At 33.4% G+C, this 21,521-nt stretch overlaps 1 protein-coding gene across 3 annotated transcripts in view; it reads left to right on the forward strand.

The window, feature by feature from the left end:
* The first annotated feature begins 211 nt into the window (after nt 1-211).
* The window catches only part of osbpl1a (oxysterol binding protein-like 1A), a 30,012-nt gene continuing 8,702 nt past the window's right edge, over nt 212-21,521 (forward strand). For 2 of the 3 annotated variants that reach the window (XM_056447782.1, XM_056447784.1), the window contains exons 1-19: nt 212-541; nt 4,366-4,491; nt 4,578-4,663; nt 4,771-4,845; nt 5,757-5,868; nt 5,955-6,040; nt 7,837-7,981; nt 8,461-8,528; nt 8,712-8,756; nt 8,864-8,937; nt 9,531-9,594; nt 9,693-9,794; nt 10,701-10,823; nt 12,581-12,662; nt 12,745-12,851; nt 16,036-16,198; nt 18,381-18,573; nt 20,819-20,894; nt 20,980-21,114. In XM_056447782.1, the coding sequence (XP_056303757.1) occupies nt 4,368-4,491; nt 4,578-4,663; nt 4,771-4,845; nt 5,757-5,868; nt 5,955-6,040; nt 7,837-7,981; nt 8,461-8,528; nt 8,712-8,756; nt 8,864-8,937; nt 9,531-9,594; nt 9,693-9,794; nt 10,701-10,823; nt 12,581-12,662; nt 12,745-12,851; nt 16,036-16,198; nt 18,381-18,573; nt 20,819-20,894; nt 20,980-21,114 (1,860 nt within the window). In that variant the 5' untranslated portion in view covers nt 212-541; nt 4,366-4,367. The remainder of the gene's footprint in view (nt 542-4,365; nt 4,492-4,577; nt 4,664-4,770; nt 4,846-5,756; nt 5,869-5,954; nt 6,041-7,836; nt 7,982-8,460; nt 8,529-8,711; nt 8,757-8,863; nt 8,938-9,530; nt 9,595-9,692; nt 9,795-10,700; nt 10,824-12,580; nt 12,663-12,744; nt 12,852-16,035; nt 16,199-18,380; nt 18,574-20,818; nt 20,895-20,979; nt 21,115-21,521) is intronic. The other variant, XM_056447783.1, reaches the window with a different exon arrangement.

A 21,521-nucleotide genomic window follows, 5' to 3' on the forward strand; every position in this document is an offset into this window, starting at 1 on the left:
GTTTTTATTATTACTATTTTATTAATAAACCCATTATTATTATTATTATTATTATTATTATTATTATTAGTAGTAGTAGTAGTAGTAGTTGTAGTAGTAGTAGTAGTAGTAGTAATAGTAGATGTAAAAGAAGTGGTTGTAGTAACTGACTTTTATCGTAGTTGTTTACGGTCTTATCGAAACCGGAAGTGCATCGTCATCATGTGTTATGTCAGTCAGCTGGTCATTTACATGCTGCCGAATGATAGTTTGTGTTTGCGTTCAGTTCACGAGCAGCAGGAAAGTTGCACAACAGACTGAAAGATGTTTGTTGAAGATGCTCTTAAAGAACTTTGGTCTGTTAGGAAAGCCTCAAATGTGTGAGTTACACAAACAGGAAGAGTTCATCACATGCTTTGTCAAATCTCTGATAAAAGCACAATTTTATGGAACTTTGTGATGTATTTATTATTGTTTATTTATTTGTTCCGGAGTGATTCTTGACAAGGGATGGTAAAATATCTGTTGGAGGACCGAGTCATGGTTTAACGTCCAAAGTCAGGCAAGTGTTATTCATATTTACATTTTTAAAATGTCAAAACATCATTATATATATATATATATATATATATATATATATATATATATATATATATATATATATATATATAAATAGATAGATAGATAGATATTTTACATGTTATATTATTATTTTTAACTAAAATATTAACTATATTTGCCGTATACAGTTCAAAATTCTCATTTTTTTTGTTTTTATTACATTTTTATAAGTTATATTTGAAATTTATGAATAATGCTTGAAATTTGCCCAGGTTTATATGATTTAAGAACATTATAATTGCTCTATAATACACATATTTATAGTTTATTTATTTATTTTTACTAATGCTACATTCATGCATACATATTTGACTGTAGCCGTTCATGAGTCATTGAGTTAAAGCTGCTTTTATATCCCCATATACATAATAAGAATTTGCATATAATGCTAGTCTGAAATAATTTTATTAAGGAGAATGTGCGAATATAAAACCAACTTTACCTCAGTTCATGAGTCTAAACACTGAAGTCATAAGTGGTAAACCCACATCCTGGTGACAAGACATTTATGAACTTGAAACAGCCTTCAGTTTAATGGCTTATATCTTCATTCATAGGCTACTACTCGAACGTTAAGGTATAACATAGAAACATTTTAATTAAATTGTTCAGGATGTAATGATGGTTAGATATGTTTGAAGGAAGGCTTGAGATGTCTAGAAAGTCACATGACAGTTATGATGATTCCACATGTAATTAGTTTTGTATTCATTACCAGCTCATTGTCCATTAGTTTCAGCCGTTACAAGCTTGCAAAACTTGAAGTGTAACTTCCTTCAGGAAATAATCGACAGCCTTACCTAGTTCAGATGTAGGAATTTGATGTATTCGATTGATATCGGAAACACTTATGTGCATAAATGAACCATTTTGTTTTGGTTAAGTTTTGCTTTAGACTCGGTTTGGCATGTAAATAAGTGTTAGCTTTAGGTTATTGACCTACATTTAACACAAAGACAGCTTTATGTTTTACTATACTGCGTTAAAAGTGACGTTGTTAATCTGCATACCAAGACTTTTTTTTTTCCTGCTTGGTTGAGCAGGCCGGCGTCTTGAGCTCTTAGGATTAGCTGAAATGTCATAGAGGTTTTCTCTGGTGGTTTATATATTACAAGGGGGTTCCTGATGCTAGCACAGAGCATTTTCTACAGAAAATTCCTACAAAGCAAAGCTCTGTCATGTGCTGCTCTCCTTTCTAAACAAGGAAATCACATGGCAGCTGCTTCAAAGAATTTGAATTTGCCCTCGTGTTTTAGTTTAATTGCTCTTGTTAAGAAAGTGAAAAGCAAAACAAATGGAGTATTAATGACTTTACATTCTGTTTTAACATTTTTCAGCTTGTTGGTTTGAGCAGTTCCAGTGTTATGGACGTGACATTTGCAGTAAAACCTTAAAACATAAATATAAAGAAAGTAGATGTTAACATTATAGAGAAACGTCTGTTAATATTTTCCAAAACTACTAACCACAGAGTTATGGGATCTGAAAAAATATAAAAAAAAAAATTAATCTGTAAACATTTTTAGATTTTAAACGAAAATAATCGTGTTATAGATGTGACCAAAAAGTTGCAAGTTTACAGTAGACAACATTAGGCATGGGATGATAACCGGTTTCAAGATTTACCCCGGTGTGGAAAAGTCAAAGTTTTAAAGTCGCTAAAATTTTCTGTTATACCATTGCTAAGGTACAGTAGGTCTATTAATTTTGGGACATCAACACAATTCGAACATTTTTGGCTCTATACATCAACACAATGAATTTGAAATGAAATGAATGTGCTTTAACTGGGTATTTACATCCAAATCAGGTGAATGCTGTAGGAAATACAATTGGAAATGAATTGGACAGAATAAAACTCATAACTTTTGCCTTTTAATACTTGGTTGCAAATCCTTTGCAGTAAATTACAGCCCGTGATATTTTTATCCAAGGTGATCATACCGTCAGAAACGTATACTGGCCCATGCCTAGACAGCATGTTTTCTGTGAGTTATACTGCACAACCCAAAAGAAACAATGCTAATTAAAAGGATAAGAGTTGGCTGTCTATAGAACAAGAATGAAATCAAATATAATTGTTTGAAAACACTGACAGAGACATTTCTGAGTATTTTGACAGAACTGTAAAATACAAGCCTGAGCAAACATCGTAAAAAGGGTTTTACTATTTTGGTAAAAAACATAATTTTTTTTCATGGGAAGGTTGACTTTTGAATGGAATTGCTCGTATGTGGTTGATAGGGTGCAGAAAATGTATTTTTCTCCTTTATTGTGGAGTTGCTAAGGTGGTCTGGATAGTTTTAGGGTTTCGTTGCTTAAAACAAACAAAATCCCACCATGTTGAAATTCTGTTGCTATTGCTATAGAATTGCTAAGATATTTTGGGTGGTTATTGGTGTGTTCATACAGTATTTTGTTTTTCAACAAGGCTGAAACACTTAAATGTTGCTCACATATTGATATTCGTTTGCTATGCCTCTTAAATATATATTTTGCTTTGGAGATGCTTGGCTGTCTGTTTTTTAACACATTGCTATGCAGTTGTTGGAAATTTGTTAGCATGTTTCTAGTTGCTATGATGTTCTGGGTGGTTGTTATAGTGTTCTGAGAGACTTTTTTTATAAAGCAATGTCGCTATGATGATATTCTGTTGCTATTGGATTTGCTAATGTATTCTGCTTGGTTATTGGGGTAATCTTATCGTATTTGTTTTCAACATAATGCTAAATGCTAAAACCCTTAGTTTGCTATGGCGCTTAAAATATATGTTGCTATTGAGCTGGGATCGAACCGGTAATTCTTTGTATGGGAGTCGGTTGCTCTAACAAGGAGGCTAAAGACCATGGTCTCTAGTGGCTGTCACTAGAGCGCCTTTAGAGGTCAGAGGAGTGAGTATTATCTGCATAGCACTTTGCTAGCTGGCCACCGTTACACTCACTCCCATCCCGGACGAGCCCCCTCTTTTAACCCACCGGTCCTACTGCACCCAACCCAGTCTGAGCTGGGATTGAACCGGTGATTCTTTCTATTGGAGTCGGTTGCTCTAACAAGCACCTTTTGAGGTCAGTGAGATTTATCTGCATAGCACTGCTAGAAGGCCTCTGGTACACTTAACATGTTGCTATGCAGTTGTTGGAAAAGACTTAAATTATTAGCATGTTTCTATGGAGTTGCTATGATGTTTTGGTTGGTTGTTAGGGTGTTTTAAAAGATCTAAAAAAATGTCGCTATGTTGATATTCTGTTGCTATTAAATTGATTATAAAAGATTTTCTGGGTGGTTATTGGGGTGTTTTTATAGTATTTTTTTCAACAATGCTAAAAGTTTGCGTATGCTATGCTTACATTGCTATGCAGTTGTTGGAAAACACTTCAAAATTCTAAGCATGTTTCTATGGAGTTGTTATGAGGTTCTGGGTGGTTGTTTTGGTGATCTGAGAGAAATATATATGTTGCAATTAGCATGCTAGTGTATAGTTGTTTTTGTAGTCGTGGATTTAGCGTGTTTTAAGTGTTTTTTTAAAGTCTGTTGCTATGTGGGTGTTACAATAGAATGTAACACATTTCTGTGTAGTTTCTAAGAAGTACGGGATGTTTTTGTAAGATGTTATTTACTTGGTAAGTTGTGATGTCCGTTATTTAGCATGTTGCTAACTTACTAGGATGTCTATAAACTATAGACTTCTTGCAGTCCTGCTCTTCATTCAGTTGACTCTGGGCTCAGATTTTTGGTTTTGAATGGTGTCGTATTTAATCTCTGCAGTCATGGAGGAGCTGGATCCAGAGGAGCAGTTCCTCAGGGATGCCAGGAACGGGAACCTCGAAGGCATCCAGAGGCTTCTGATGTGCAAGATAAAGGAGGAGGTCAACATCGACATCAACTGCAAGGGTAAAACACGTCATTAGGTTTAATTGGCCATTCATAATGTTCTAGATGTTTTAGAGCGCCTCTAAAAGCGTTGTATTGCATTTCAGGCAAGAGCAAATCAAATCATGGCTGGACACCGCTTCATCTGGCATGTTATTTTGGACACAGAGATGTTGTTGAAGCATTGCTCAAAGTACAATCATCTCAGGCTGATATTAGGACACTTTCTTACACATGTGTTGGTTTATGAATTGAAGATGGATTTATTGTCTAATTTTAGCTCGTCTGTATGTCCTGCAGGCTGGAGCTGATGCCAATTTGCCAAATAATGTCGGAGACACACCACTCCATAAAGCAGCATTCACAGGGAGAAAAGTATTTATTTATGGCGTTATACATCATCATATGCTTTATAATGTTGATTAATGGAGATATATGGACCCATTTGGAGGGTCTCTTTAAAAAAAACGTCTAACAATGGAACTGAGCTTTGGTACTGGAACATTGGTAATAATAACTATTAGTAATGTTTAAAACTATTTTTTAATTATAATGAAAAAAAGTCTTACAATATAGGTTACACAAAACAGGGGAAAAGAAATGAACTACATCTTAACAGACATCTTTTAGACATGTTAAACATCCTAATTTGATTAGAACATAAATATAGCAACTATAATAATATAGCAAATATAATGTAATAACAACAATACTATTAATAAATTATTATCATTATTATGGAATTCATAATATTACAGTTATAAATATTTATTTACAGACGCATTAACAACTTGGTTTATATACATATATAGTGAAAACTAGATTGTTATAATAATAAATGTCAATCATGTAATTCATAATACTGCAATTGTTAGGGATCAAATCATTTTTATAAACTATTTTTATTAGCTTACACAACAAACTGCAAACAATTTTATTATAAAATATTTTACGCTTCTTCTTCTTCTTATTATTATTATTATTATTATACATAATTCATCCATAGTTCGTTTATTATAAATCAGAAGTATTTTTTCTTTATCTTAGCATTATTGTATAGGTAATCATTAATTAGTAATATAATATTCATAATGAGTATTACTGTTTAACCTACATAACTTCTCACCTCATTTCTGAACATTTATTGGATGCTGAATTCTAAATGCTTACCATTAATTGAATGCTAAATACTGACCGGATGCTCAATGCATAAAACTGATTGGATGCTGAATACTGATCCTTGACTGGACTCTGAATACTAACTGAATGCTGATTCTGCTGTTTAGGAGGTTGTGATGTTGCTCCTTCAACATGATGCTTGTGCTTCTGTCATCAATGGGATGGCGCAGATTCCTAAAGACATTACCCAAAGTGCCGAGATTAAAAGCATGCTGGAGGGTAAGCTTGAACACAACAAAAGAAGACAGACAGAAAAAAATCTACCTTTGTTGCTAAACTATTGCCATGAAATGTAAACTTACTAGCTGCTGAGAGGACTGAAGAGAGGAAACTGGAGGAGCAGCTGCTGGAAGCGGCTCGAGAAGGAGCCGTTTCTACACTCACAAGACTGGTAACCTTACTAACTTTATTATATGTAGTTTTGCACAGATAAGTATTTTTTTTAATTGCTATGTTGCAAAAGATTAATGTTTGTATATAAATCTAACTGTAATCAATGCAACTGTCACACTGGATGTGGAAAGCGATGCACTATAAAACCCATTCATTTCATTGCACCATGCAAAGGCTGATTTGTTGGTGCATCGAACATGTGCACTGTAGTAAAAATTAAAAATAGCACGATCCCATATATATATATATATATATATATATATATATATATATATATATATATATATATATATATATATATATATATATATATATATATATATATATATATATATATATATATATATATATATATATATATATATATATATATATATATATATATATATATCTGAACACGTATCTATATGTGAACCGTGCATGCTCACAGAAAAAAAAAGAAGTCTTTTCAAATAACACGCTGACGAGACTTCTATGTAGTTATTCCTGCTGCTTGCAGTAGTGCTGCTGCGCTGTCATGGCAATGCAGGTAAAATGATGCCTCAACTCATTCACTGTCAATAAAATGTGGTTATTTCATTGGCTCATGTTTCTTTTGAATAATAATAATTAATTATTAATTTAATTAATACAAAGAATTCTTTAGTTTGGTTTTTGGGCAAGTGTATCTTTTGTTTTTGTTTCATTTTGGTTCAATCCCTACTATCAACATTTAACTGATATACTTGATTTTCATGAATTCATTTTTTTTTGGCTCAGTCCCTTTATTAATCTGGGGTTGCCACACCAGAATGAACCGCCAACTTATCCAGCATATGTTTTACGCAGCAGATGCCCTTCCAGCTGCAACCCATCACTGGGAAGCATCCATACACACTCATTCACACACATACACTACGGACAATTTTAGCCTATCCAATTCACCTATAGCACTGGGAGAACATGCAAACTCCACACAGAAATGCCAACTGAAATGCACTGATGTTTCAACACTTCTAACATATCATTGACAAGCATTCTATTATCCAATCAGCATTAGGCCAAACCCCCATAAATACCAAACTCGTCCATTATCTCACGACTTTAGCATCCTTTCACCACCCCGACACCTCACCTCTTAAACACTATCTACCCGGGGGGAGCGTTCTGGGGCCGGGGTAGACATTTCACACGAACCCAAACGTCTCTCCCGTTCCTGACAAGGGGAAAACACTAGTTTGGGTGTCTGTCCGAGCTCAGACCCCTCTCCCTGGACAGCACGCCAAATATGCTTTTTGTCCATCAAACATCTGTAAGTGTGAACTCATGAAAGAGATGTAGAATCGGTCGCTCAAGACTTACACACTCATATTTAATGAAACGGGAAGAAAAACCTATTCATTGCTTGTGTGAGAATATTTTGACAATAAAGCATTTTAATAGGGTGTATATTTTTAAATGATATTAGTGAATGTTTTTATGCAGGAAATATTTTAATGGAAATGTTTAAAAAGGTGTCTTCTGGAGGACTTGTAGAATATTTATCATTAATCAAAGTAAAATATTGTATATGACTCTTTTTCAGTTTTGTTGTTTTTTTGTGCAGTGAATGTTTATTAAGAAACCGATATGATTGCATGTTACATGTTGTTTATTTAGTATAGGTTTTGCCATGATTGTAGCCTGACAGTATTAAAACATAAATACATAAATATTGACTGAAAACCATCCTGTTGTAATCTGTTATCATTCTACCTGACATCTAGCAATAATTCAGTATGACTTTCATACTGTAACTCTTGTTTATTTGTGTAGCTAAACATGAAGAAACCTCCAAATATAAACTGCACGGATCTGCTGGGAAACACACCACTGCATTGCGCTGCTTACAGAGGCCAAAAACAGTGCGCTGTCAAACTTCTGCAGCACAAGGCCAATCCTAACATCAAGAACAAAAATGGTAACGTGTGTCCACCTTTTATGACTACCTGTGGAAGTGGACAAGCTCACAATGGTTTAAATCCTTTTTACGTCCTTATTTAGTATCATTTACTTGTGATTGGACTGACAGAATGCATATTAGCACCAATTGAAAACAGGACAGGGGTGGTCAAAAGTGGACAAACTCAATGTTTTGGACATTTTTGTCACCAGGCGCTTGGTGTTATTAACTTGTGATTGGATTTACTAAGGGGCATCTTATACTAATTAAAAACAGGGCTGTAGTGTTCAAAAGTGGACTCACTCCAAATGTTATGGACACTGTTTATACCTGTATTTGCTGTAAGTGGATTTACTGAAATGCATCTTAATCTAGTTGTACTAAGTGGAAAAGCTCCAGATGTTTTAGATTCTGTTTATACTTGTATTTACTATTTACTGTCACTCACTTTTGATTGGGTTGAAGCTAAAGCTAATTCATGCACTTGTTGTTTTCAGATCAGACTGTTTTTGACTTGACTAATGATGCAGAAATGAAGCAGATCATAGCAGGAAATGTTGTGAAAGTAGGTTTGTTAAGCTAGGCAGCTCTGACTGTCACAAAATGTGTGTAATACATGTTGTTTGCTTTTAAAACACCATTGTCCTTCATATATCATACTAAAACATTCTTTGTTTTGCAAATTTGACCCTTTTTGACAATATTTTTTTTTAATGAATTTGTTTTTTGTAATATTTGAATCCGGCAGGGCATGACACGGCATGTTAAAATGTTTGAAGGGCCTCTTTGGAAGGTAGTTTGGATAGTGTTTATCTATACTATGACTATGTGTTTTTTAAATATTATTATTATTATTATTATTCTTTTTTTATTGTGTGGATTTTCTTTTCTTTTTTTCAGAGTTCAAGGTTTTTTGGCTGGCGCTCCTATTGGGTGGTTCTTCAAGATGGGGTTTTGTCATGGTACCCTAAACAGTGCGTATTTTTCTCCATTTTTTTTTGTAAAAACATCAAGGTATATTTACAATTTAAATCTAATGATATGAAAATGACTGAAATTCTGTTTATTTTAGCAAAATGTGCTACAGAAATATTTAAAACTCATTTTTTTAAAAGTAATGTTTTATCCTGTTTATTGCATCAAGGTCTTAGAAAAAAATAACATTTAATGATGGCAAAATTTAAAAAATAAAAATAAAGTTAACGACTTATTTTGCAAAACAACCAAAAATACTGTCTGAAAATGTTTTAATTGCAGTGTCAACATCACAATAAATAAAAAATAAATTATATTTCTGAAAATGTACTGATAAAATGTAATAATAATAAAAAAATAATTAGACTTATAAACCACTAATTCTCATTGTAATGTTATAATCTTTTTTCAAGCATCTACTTCTAAATAGATAATACCTATATTACTAAAATTATACTATTATTTTTTTATATAAATAATTATATTAATTATTTTAATCAATTATATATAATTATGTTAAATTATACTACTATTGTTTTTTTTCTTCTTTCAATAAACTGCTATTTTTTATGTCTAAATTTATCTCCTCAAGAACGGATGCGGATTCAAACACACACCGGCAAGGTTGTAAACCACTAACACAAGCACACTGCATGGTAAGACTCACTTAATCATCTGTATCAATTATAAATTAGCCATTTTTATTTTGTGGTTTAAACATATCTGCCTTTTTTTGTGAATGCGTGACTTTCAGATTAAAGCGAAAGATAATTGCTATTTCACGGTCAAATGCTTTGACGACAGCATTCACCATTTCAAAGTGACCCAGAAGAACAACCCTGAAGAAAGCAGAAAAGTGAGATTCCTCTCGGCCTGTTTAATAAGTCCTGAACAGCCTGTATTGTGTGTTTATTTGCACAATATGGACCCGATTAAAAGAGAAGAAAAGTAGAAGATAGGAGTAGTAGATATTCTGAAGAATGGTGAAAAATATTGACTTCAATTGTATTTTTGGTTTATACTATAGATGTCAGTGGCTGTTTTTTCGCCAACATTCTTCAGAATATCTTGTTTTGTGTTCAACAGAAGAAAGAAATTCATAAACGTTTACCACCACTTGAGTGTGAGTTAAATGGTGAGGAAATGTTCATTTTTGGGTTCATTTTACACATTAATAAATGAACAAAGCAGAAAAACACATTTATATGCTGGGAAAAAATTTAATGTAAGGGACAAAAATCTAGCTAAAATGACTAAACGTTGACATGAACACATGCATTGTTAGCTTATAAAGCATGATCAGGTTATGTGAAGAATATAAATACACCAAATTACTTATTAAAAATTTTAATTTAAAAAATTTACCAAATGAAGGTAGATGCGCAAATTATGGCATAATAATACATTTTAATAATGACTTAATCCAGAATTGACGGTACATTTCAAGTATGTTCCATTACTTTTTATTTAATCTTGAATAATATATAAAAATGTGCAGTAAATTCAATCTATTCTTAATGTAAAATGATCATTTCAAAATAAATACACTTATAAAAACATTACTTTTTATAGATAACTAGATTGTGTTATAACACAGAAGAGTTGTTATACCAGCGATTCTAGAATCTCCCTGTGTATGTGATTTACTTGTGTTGGGAGGATATTGGTTTTGCATGTAAAATGGGACCGCATGTTATTAAAGTAATCAGTGTATTAATGTGCATGTAAAACATGCCTAATAATATGTGTTGTGGTTTTTTAGATGTGGCTGGAGGCCATCGAGGAGCATTCGGCCTTCAGCACTCATTACTGCTCACAGGAGCCTGACAGCGAGGAAGAGGAGGACAATGCTGTGTCTGTGAATGAGCTTTCTAAGTCACTTCAGGTGAGAAATCACATTAGTCCAGATAAATCAACACATCAGGTGATTTAAATATGCATGCAAGTGTTTTTCCTTCCTCTTCTGTGAGGGGATGTAGATTTGAAAGCTTAATCATGTGATGCTTTTGTCTGTGTGTATGTCTATGAGAAACATTCTTAATTGTTTTCTATGTTGAGAGTTTTTGCCATTGGTAATTGTTTTACTCTCTATATTTCATACTAGTGCTATTGCTACTTTTAGCACTGTGAATTTAAATAACACAATTAGTTTGTAGATTGTCCAGACTGGCTGAAACTGAACTTAATTTACTTCTCAAAACAATTCCAAACTTTAATACAGTACAGATTTGATTTAAAAATGGCTATTGCTTGGTATAAAAAATACATAAAAACATAAACTATATATAGATGATATTCTAATATGACTCAAAGTAAATGAACTAATAATAATGATTAGTATTAGTAGTGGTAATGCTGTAATTATTGATAAAAAATGTATGTTTATATATATTTGTATATTAATAAATAGGACTGTATAAATAAATATGTGTGTACATGTAAATATGTATGTGTGTTTAATCTGTCAATATTTTTATAAATTATAAAGAAATTATGTTGGATTATTTAAATAGTTTAAACAGAATAAAATGTGGGGTCTCACGTACAATCTTACAATGAAGAAGATTCGGTACACCTCCAAAGGCTGCAGTCAAATATTTTATCTTATTCATCAGCCAGTGCTGACATATATATAGAGCAAATGGATTCAAACTTAATATTTGCAGTTTGACCGTAGTTTATTTAATCTATATTTTATTTCTTTTTTATGTTTGCTAAGCCTATTGTGATTCATTGTGTATATGTACAATAGATAAGTAACCATATAAGGGAAATTTTATCTACTTGTTTGAATGTATATATCATGACACAATATATTGTATAGAAATGGTGCAGCAGGGTGGGGGGCTCTGTTGGAGCAAAGAAAATTTGTCTCTGTTTTTCAAATTGTTTTGAAATTGTTGTTTTATTGACCAAAATGTTAAGATCTGGAAAAAAAACAGACTAAAATGTATTGCTATTCAAATTTGAATGAATAAAATTAAAATATAAACATAAGTTTCTAACTAAACGTTTAATATAAAAACAAATGCATGCATTTTTAAATGTTACTTTCATTTTATTCAACATTTTGTATGGCTAAAATCTAATACAGTACAGATACAGTTTCAGCCAGTCTGGACAATCTACAAATTAATGATATCATTTAATTCACAGTGCTAAAAGTAGCAATAGTAGCAAAATTATAGAAAGTAAAACAATTACAGTGACAACTCACCTGCTAAACTGCTTTTAGAAAACAAATAAAAACATTTTGTAAAATATTTAAAGTAAATTAACTAGTAATTGTAATTAATTGCTATTAGTAGTAGTGGTAATATTGTAATTATTACTATCATATTAATTAACTATAACATTAGATAGCTATAATTACATTTAATATTTTCATTTTATATTCATCGCAACTAAAAATGTATCCGGACACAAAAAATGTGTTTTAAATAGGCACGGTTATGTCTCATGTCTAAATATTTCTACAGTAAAAACGAGATTCACTTTAACTTCCCTTTTCACTTTTTAACCGCAGGAAGTGGCAACTAGGAAGTTGACTAACCCTGACCCTTTCTTGCAGTCATACGCGTTCTGCTCCACGATAACCTCCTTCACGTTTTTCTGTCGTTTGGTTCCTCTTTTGTTTGGCAGCGGGCCGAGTCCTGTCATCAAAGACTGGAGAAGGAGGTGTTGAGTCTCCAGTCCATGATGAAGGAAGACGGTCTGGCGGAAAGTAAGACCTTCAAATGTCCACAGCGTCTGAAACCAAAAGATCTACATTTTTAAAGCAGCAGTGTCTTTTTATATTCTTGCAGAAATCCCTGTGACGGTCATTCAGAAGCTGAAGGATGTCTGTGAAGCCTCCAGTGAAAGCTGCTCCTCACTGCACCAGTGTCTGGAGCTCTTTTCCAGACAAGAAGGAGTATGTGTTCATTTCATTTCGTACATTGATATGTTGAGTGGTTAAAGGGATAGTTCACCCAAAAATGAAAATGACCCCATAATTTACTCACCCTCAAGCCATCCTCATGTACAGTATATGGTTTTCTTCTGTCAGATGAACACAGTGAGAGTAGTTTTAAATTTTATCCTGGCTCTTCCACACTGGATAATTGTGTTGGATAGTGGTGTTTATTTTGAAGCTTCCAAAAGCACACAAATCCAAAGTAAAACTAAGCCAAAGTTAACGCATGTCTTATAAAGCGGATTAAACAGTTCAAAAAGCAAACATTAATCTCACACCACAATGATGTTAAAATCACAACACAGACGTTACGCTCACAACACAATAGAAGTGCTCCCAACCTCTAGGTGTCTGTTCGTCCACAAACGGGCAGTTCTGTGCGCATCTCACAAATATTTGTTCATTTTGTGAACATTGCAGGTGGGTATGCCCAGAGGTAAAACCCACTTCTTTCTCCTTGGTAGCAATGTATTGTGACAAATTTTTTGTGGCGTCCAAAGGTAATCGCTGTTTTGCTATAACTCTCCATTCAAACAAAACAAGATGTAGTAGTTGGTGTTTCACTGCCACGTAGTGGTTGGGAGAATATCCGTTGTGTTGTGAGCTTAATGTTTACTTATTGAAATGTTGTTATGCAAGGCACACTCTAAACTCACACGGGAGAAAACTGAACTAGTGGATGACGTGAAGACTAATTCATTTCATGTTGTGGGTAACTAATTCTTTAAATACAACTCTTGAGCTCTAAAGGGAAAAGTGCAAAAGAAATCTGCCGTTAATTTTAGCAGAGACGCAACTGCCAGTCATTTAGTTTTTCGGTTTGGGATTAATATTAGAGTAGCCCAATAAAAATGTTTAGTTGGACACTGCACAGACCCACAGTAGTCTACACTATAAATAATATTATAATTGAAAATGAACCTATAAAAAAAAAAGCTATAAAATTGACAAAACACAGAACCTTTTGAATGTTTGCGTTCATTTTGACATCGCTAAAGCGCTCTTTCACGGTTGTGTAAAGAAACATCCCATTATGCAGCAGCAGTCTCAAGTTAGGACACTTAATGTTGTTTAAGTTTAAAGATGATCAGCCTGCGAAGTTTACAGTCTTATAAATGGTTTATAGTGCGTAAGTGGATTTGCTGCGAATCAACCTTTCACATGCGCTGCAGGTAGGCTGAATGATAATCTTTTAAAAATATGCAATATAGGCTATACTGCTATTTGCTCATGCAAAATTAAACACCTGAAAATAGACTGTAGGCCTATTTAACTGCTAAAGCACATCGATTTTATTTTGACTTTAATTTAAAAATTAAAATGTAACCTGAAAATAGGCTAAATAAATAAATGTTGAGTAGGCCTAGTAACCTAATGGTTTATGATGCCGTTTAAAAAAACAAGCAAAAAAAAAAACGGACATTATCAAGAAAAAACCCCATAAATCATTATTTTTAACCTTTAAAATGATAATAAAAGTTATATAGCCTGTTTGCATGTTATATAGCCTAAGTTGCATGTTATCCATGCCAAAATGTAACCATTTTTCACAGTAATAACTGTGAATTAATTTCTTTTTTTCCTTTTTTTGAGGTGTAGACAGACTCTCTGTTAAGTAACACTAAGTAACTAAGTAACACATTTAGCTACTATTTTTTTTTTAAATGACATTAGATTGTAACATGTAACTTTTTCCTAACACTGATGTTGGTAGGGTAATGAAGCGTGATGACTCTGTTAAGCTGATTTCACTATATTTATTTACCGGTTATGTGAATAGAGGGTTAGCTTGCATGTGTGGGCATAGTTTGATGTCTTCACTTAAAACTAAACATTTATGTTATTTGAAATAAAACAGAAAGAGATGAGGAGAATAAAATATACATTAATCCACTCGTTTGGCGCTGAAGCCATGACTGTATCATTGCATTACCTTCGTTGATAATCAGTAATAGCGAAACTGTGCATATTATTATTACTATAAAAAGTATTTTACTGCCTTATCTCAGTAACTTAGGCTGTAATGCAAAGTAATAAATAAGTGAATAAATAGCCTAAATAAAAGAAACAAGAGGGACCAAAATCAGTCACCAAGTCTAGTGCCTCCATATGGGATTAAAACACCCCCTCAGTTGTGACATCTTGGCGCCGGGCCTATGTTGTGCCGTGCACTACTGGGCCACCGTAGATTGATTTGTTTTTGTGTATTTCATAAACTTCGGGCAGCTGCTGAATGCATGTTCTGGATAAGTACTTGTCTGACCTCCGGCTTGAATGATGCATGAAGTTGATTAATTTTTGGGTGAAATACCCATTTATCAATTGAATAGGTGTACTGAATAATGTGGCTTGTGAGTGAATGTCCAATAGAGACACCCAAGATAACATTTTCAAAACTGGTAAAGTTTTGCTTGTAAGTTTTGTAATGTGGACGTACTGTAAATGTAAAATATCTAAAAAGTTTGCGTATCCTAATTGAAGCAGTTCTGAATCACTTAACTGTAATCATTAGTAGGGCTGAGCTATTAATCAAAACTAATTTTCAAAAGCTGCTAGTGTCATGCACATCTTGTCAGGAAAGCATGGTTCTGTGATCAGTAGTAAATCTCCGAAGAACAGCAGAGGGCGCTCTTGTGTGGAAACACCAATGAAAAAGAAACCCAGGACAATTTCCATAGCATTGCATTGTAAACCGAAGATTGAACTGCTTTCATTGATTTCAGCGTGACTAATAATCACACGACTACTGAATCGTCTCACATAATGATTCATTTCGAACATTTATCAAAAGTTCTGAAGTGAGTTTGGAATAAAAACCTGTTATTTTATGTTGTGTCTTTAACGTGCAGCATTTACTACACAGCCGGAGAAGCTTCGCAATCAGTTGTTGCTATCATAAACCATTATCATTATTGTTTGATTAAATCGATTTCGATGTTGAACGTGATATTGTGTACCTTGTTAGTGCACTTCAACTCTGTGTAGTAAACGCTGCTCCAAATGAAAGGTTTTATAAAACTTGTTTTACTGACAAAACACCAATGAATACCCCTTTATATTAATCGTCCAGTCTTCTGTCAGGTCAGATTTGATGAGATCTATTAGATTTTATTATTAATAAAGTGCGTCTGTTTATATACAGGTGCGCAGTGTGAAACTGGAGCAGGAGGTGGAGAAGAATAAAATCCTGTCGGAGGCTCTGCAGACTCTGGCCACTGAACATCATGAGCTGGAGCAGTCGGTGGTCAAAGGCTCGTCGCCCCGTAGTGTCCTCAGCGAAGACGAGTTCTACGATGCTCTGTCTGGTGCGTATGTCTGAGAGGAACTAAACTAATGGATGAAGTACTGAGAAGTTACGGCTCAGTACATGTTTTTCATGCATTGGACATTTATAGTGTTATCAAAGACTTGATATAGAGGCACAATATGTATGATTTAAAAGAAATGTATATCCAAAACACTAGAAAAGTGGTATATTTGCTGACAAACGTACCTGCATTATCCTGAATGTTTTGAAGAATGATCAAAAGTTAGAACTAGAGAAACAAGCAATTTTAACTAGTGACATGCTAATGATGTCATACACCTTAATTTTCAGTTTTTTATTTATATAAAACATAGAAAGACCAATATTTAATATACATGTATTGTTTCTATACACAAGAGCAGCGTTATAACAGAACCCTAAAGTGTGTTTAGTATGATAAAAGAGCGCTGCTGCTTCTCTATGTGGTCATGAGAACCAGAAGAACCAGATGCGGTTGCCTGGTTTATAATAAAAACTCTTTTCTTTGTGCTGCGTCTTGCACATCTCTCATCAGAAATGGGGTATATGCACACAGACTTTTCATTCAATTGTCATCCCATACAAAATCGCCACATTTAAGATGTGATTTCTTTAAAAAAAACATTGATCTTTACTGCCTGGCTGAGATACGATATAAGGTGGGTATCAAACCAAACAAGAAGCACTGCATTCAATTATTTTTTCCCCTGCCGTGTCTTTAAAATATGGAAATAAATTTTCAATGGAATTTCTTTGCTAGCCTGCGGCTAATGATGGTGCCTGTGTTTAAACAGTTTTTTTGTCTCTTTTAATGCTTTAACAACCAAGTGGATGCTTGAGTCTATTTAACTGATTAGATTTTAATTACATTACAATATCAATACAGTAAAAGCAACCTTATGAAATTGAAAATAATTGTCACATAAAGCTTTCACCAGAAGTTTATCATTGGCTGAAAAACACTAGCTGTGCATATATGTTCCAGTGCTCTCGTTTAATTTCGACAGCTTTTAGCCTTTACTCTGCTTCATACTACCATAATAATAAGTGTTAAATACTTTAGCTCATCCATGGATCCCATAGGATGTAAAGAAGACCACAATTCCCATGATTCCACATTCAGTCACGTCATCCAAATAGGCCTTTGTTTGTTTCAAATATGCACCCTCTAGTGGCAAAAATGAAATATTATGCCTTCAAATTAGAATTTTTATTAATCAAAGAATTTTGAGCAAATAATGCGTCAAGCCTTCCACTAAAATATTTGCAGTTTAACATTGATTATAATAATGAGATTAATTTGTGCATTAGAATGATTTCTGAGGGATCATCTTATTATTTTACAATTATATTCAAAGCAGTCATTTTAAAATTGTAATAATATTACTGTTTTTACTACTTTTTTTTGACCAATGTGGACAGTTTTTGCAAAATAATAGACTTATTTCAGAAACGTACATTTTTTTTTAAATCTCAATTTAGGCACTACTAATTTAATTAGCTTTTTTGTAAGATAATATCTTAAAATTAATATTTTATTAATTCTGCTCAATGTTTAAAGTGTTTTAATTTCACACACATTTTATATCAGTTATTATACTTACATTTGTTTATTAAAATGAATAATTTCATCAAATAATTTGGCCATGTTTATCTGTAAAACTTGAATCAAATTCTTGTGGAAAAACACTAATTATATCTTAAACAGAAATTAAATAAAATAAGATATGACATTGCTGGACATTTTGTCTCTCTTTTTGTGCAGATATGGTAGTACAGAATGAGAAAATATATATATATATATATTTTTTTTAACATCGTAACACTTCAATAATGTACACTTTTGCCATTTTATGCAATAAAATGTTTTAAATACTGATGGATACATGAAAGCATTAAGTTGTTTACACTGAATTAGAACCTGTTTTTCCCAGATGAGCACCAAAGCTCAACAATCCAAACATTTCAGGCCAAGTTAATAATTCTGACGCTTGTGTCACGATTCCTTCAATTTACCGATTGCGAGTGTGAAATGTAGCTTGATAATCATGAGACACCTCGTTTCCTCGGTGACGTGTCCAGTCACTTCCGGCCCCATTAAACGCCACCCGATCCCCTGCTCAGGTTTCCTCGGAGTGCCTGTTGCTGTCGGACCAACATTGTTCCTCTAAAGCATGTCTGTTTGTGTTCCCTCGCCACAGATTCAGACTCGGAGCCTGTGCTGAGCGGCTTCCAGACAGACGGACACTCACACGAAGACCAAGACGACTTCACGTCTGAGCTTTACTATAGCGTCCCAGGACAACACAGTGGCAGGATGTCCCAAGAGGAGCGTCGAGGAGAGGAAGAGGATGATGAAGAGGTGGCCAATGTTAACGGATTGAGGAAACACAGGTATGATTTTACGCAAAACAAAATATGTGATTTTAACTTGAGATACTGAAGGTGAATAGTGTAAAAAATTAACGAATAAATATTGTATAGCATTGCAAGTTTTTAAAAATGTTATGTTTTATTATGCAAATGAGGCTGTATTATGTTAATGTGCCAATTTGCATATATTTTGAGCACAAAAATCTGAACAATGGATGAAGGTTTTTGCACATTTTTATTTTTTTATCATTTTGTCGTTCGGAAAATAAAGCGAACAGCCATAAAAAGAAAAAAAATCGTAATTTTTATTCTAATAAAATGTTATTTAGAATAAAGGACATTTGTTCGAACAAATCCCTCTGATAAAATGGTCAGAATACAGATGTGATCACAAATATGAAGTTTGTTGAATGTAAGTGCTGTAAAAATGGAGGTAAAATAATATTTAAAGTAACACCAACTGATAAAGCATGACAAAAGAAACCCGTAAAAGTGTCTTTCAGATGTTTTCTTTATGAAAAGCCCCCCAAAAAGCTCACAATCTCAACATTGACTGGTGTATGAATAGTGTTTTACTTCACTTTAAAATTCAAACCACAATGTACCTGTAAATTTACATTTAAGCTAAAAAAAACCTTTAAACGTCTTCAAATAAGCACTGTATAAAAGCAGATGTGGTATATTTAATGCTGTTTAGTTGTCATTTGTTGAGTTTCTTCGCTGTCTTATCTCTCTGTTTTGTTTTGGTTTGTATCTTGTGGTGAATAATTCAGCGAGTCGAGGACAGAAGAGGCGCTCATAATGAAACAGTAAAAGATTGATGAGGCTGCTGAGTTTAACACCGTAATTTGAACTTTTAAGGCTCGACATGTCGATTGATGGCCTGTTGATGGATGGTTGACTGATTCTGCATCCGATTATAGGTGTTGTTTTTATTCGACATCTAGAAAAGTAAAAAAAAAAAAAATAGTGTGTTTTTAGAGAATACTTTCATTGATTTATTACTTATACATAATGACATTATATTCTGTATTAAGTGTTATAATATATAGTATTTTTAATCATATATGAAAACCATATATCTAAATGTATCATGTTTAATGTAATAAATAATATAAAATACTTTCGAATATAATTTGCTTGATTTCGTACATTTGAGTTCTGAATTAAGTTAATACAGTACTATACTAGGGATCGTGATACTTCAACTGGTATCATGACCTAAATTTATGGTATCGTGACAACCCTAATATATATATATATATATATATATATATATATATATATATATATATATATATATATATATATATATATATATATATATATATATATATATATATATATATATATATATATATCAGGTGCGACCTACTTCCTCAGTGGTGCAACAAAAAAATTCTTAGGTTGCACTAGTGAGACCAGCCATTTGAGGGCAAAAAATAAATAAACAAAAAAAAAACTGAGACCCACATTTGGCATGCTAAATATCTGGAGCTGTCGCAACTCAAAATCATGTTGTGTGAAATGTGTTCTGATTGAAAAAAGCATCTGCGATTACCTACAGCCAATGAGCGAGCAGCATCCACTAGTATGGGTGTCTGCAAGCCAGCGGGAGGTTTAGGGAGAAGTTAAAAGGGCTTATTTTCGGTCAATTTAGACCCAAGAATTGGAGGAAATACTAGTGGAAATTTGGTAGGAGCATCTGTTTGACATTCCCTTTAAAAGCCAGGTGAGCAAAATAAGTACCTTTTCTACCACACTAAAGGCTTCTTTCTCGTTATGTAATTAATGACAAAAGATAAACTACATGACCTTGCGCATTTTAAAATCATGCAGTGTGAAACCCCCTGTCGCTGATCTATCTTGCAGTGTAAACACAGCACCAAAAGCTAGCTCAGATAGTCATGCGGTGTGAAAATATCTGTGACACGACTACTTTGAAAATCATGCAGTCTGAACTCTGGATGAGAATAAAAGTCGGCGCACCAGTGCAAAAAGTTAGTCTAGAGCCCTGTATTTACATAAACTACAGCACGTCTCATTATTACGTTTATATTTATCAGCTACAATATAAAAACAGCAGGTTTTCTTGTATCTTGAGCTCTCTGAAATGGATCGGATCACTGGCCTTGCTTCACTGAATAAGATATAAAGCCTCCGTTACTTGACTGATAACGAAAGTCTAGACGAGTTTCAGGGAAGCTGCTAACTAGGCCCCTTTTGGTTATAGAGGAGTTACTATGATTTTTCTTTTCTTCTCCAGAACAAGTTTACCAGCCCCAATGTTCTCCAGAAATGACTTCAGTATTTGGAGTATCCTAAGGAAGTGCATTGGGATGGTGAGCTTTCGAGAGTCTCGTTTTTTTTATCACACAATACAATCAATTACCATATTTTGATTTGATCTCTTCATCTGTCTTTCAGGAGCTGTCTAAGATCACCATGCCTGTCATTTTTAACGAGCCGCTCAGTTTTCTGCAAAGACTGACTGAATATATGGAGCACACGTACCTCATCCATCAGGCTAATTCTTCAGAAAACTCTATTGAGAGAATGAAGGTGAAAAACAACGGGTTTGGCCCTAAAACACTAAATACAGCATGGTGTATAACCTCCTGTGATCTTTGTTTTTGCTGTTTGGAATGTTAAATGGTTAGCATTACTGTTAGCATGAGCGTTAGCATTGCATATGTGCCTCTTTATTGTTCGTAACAAAAAAACATTATCATTACTTTTTAACATTGGCATTGAAATTACTGTTAGCATTCGTGTTAGCAAGCCACATTAGCACTTCTGTTTTTAACATGCCTTTTTAGCTTTTCAGACAGTAAATTTTAGCATTAGCATTGTCTTATAAATGCTTAGTAATGTTAACATTTAAACTTTTGTTAGCATTAGAAATACTGTGAGTGCTACAATTGCAGATATTTATTAATTTCAAACATTTAAGAGTCTGTAAGGTCTTT

The sequence above is a fragment of the Danio aesculapii genome, chromosome 22 (assembly GCF_903798145.1).
Source record: "Danio aesculapii chromosome 22, fDanAes4.1, whole genome shotgun sequence".
NCBI classification, from domain to species: domain Eukaryota; kingdom Metazoa; phylum Chordata; class Actinopteri; order Cypriniformes; family Danionidae; genus Danio; species Danio aesculapii.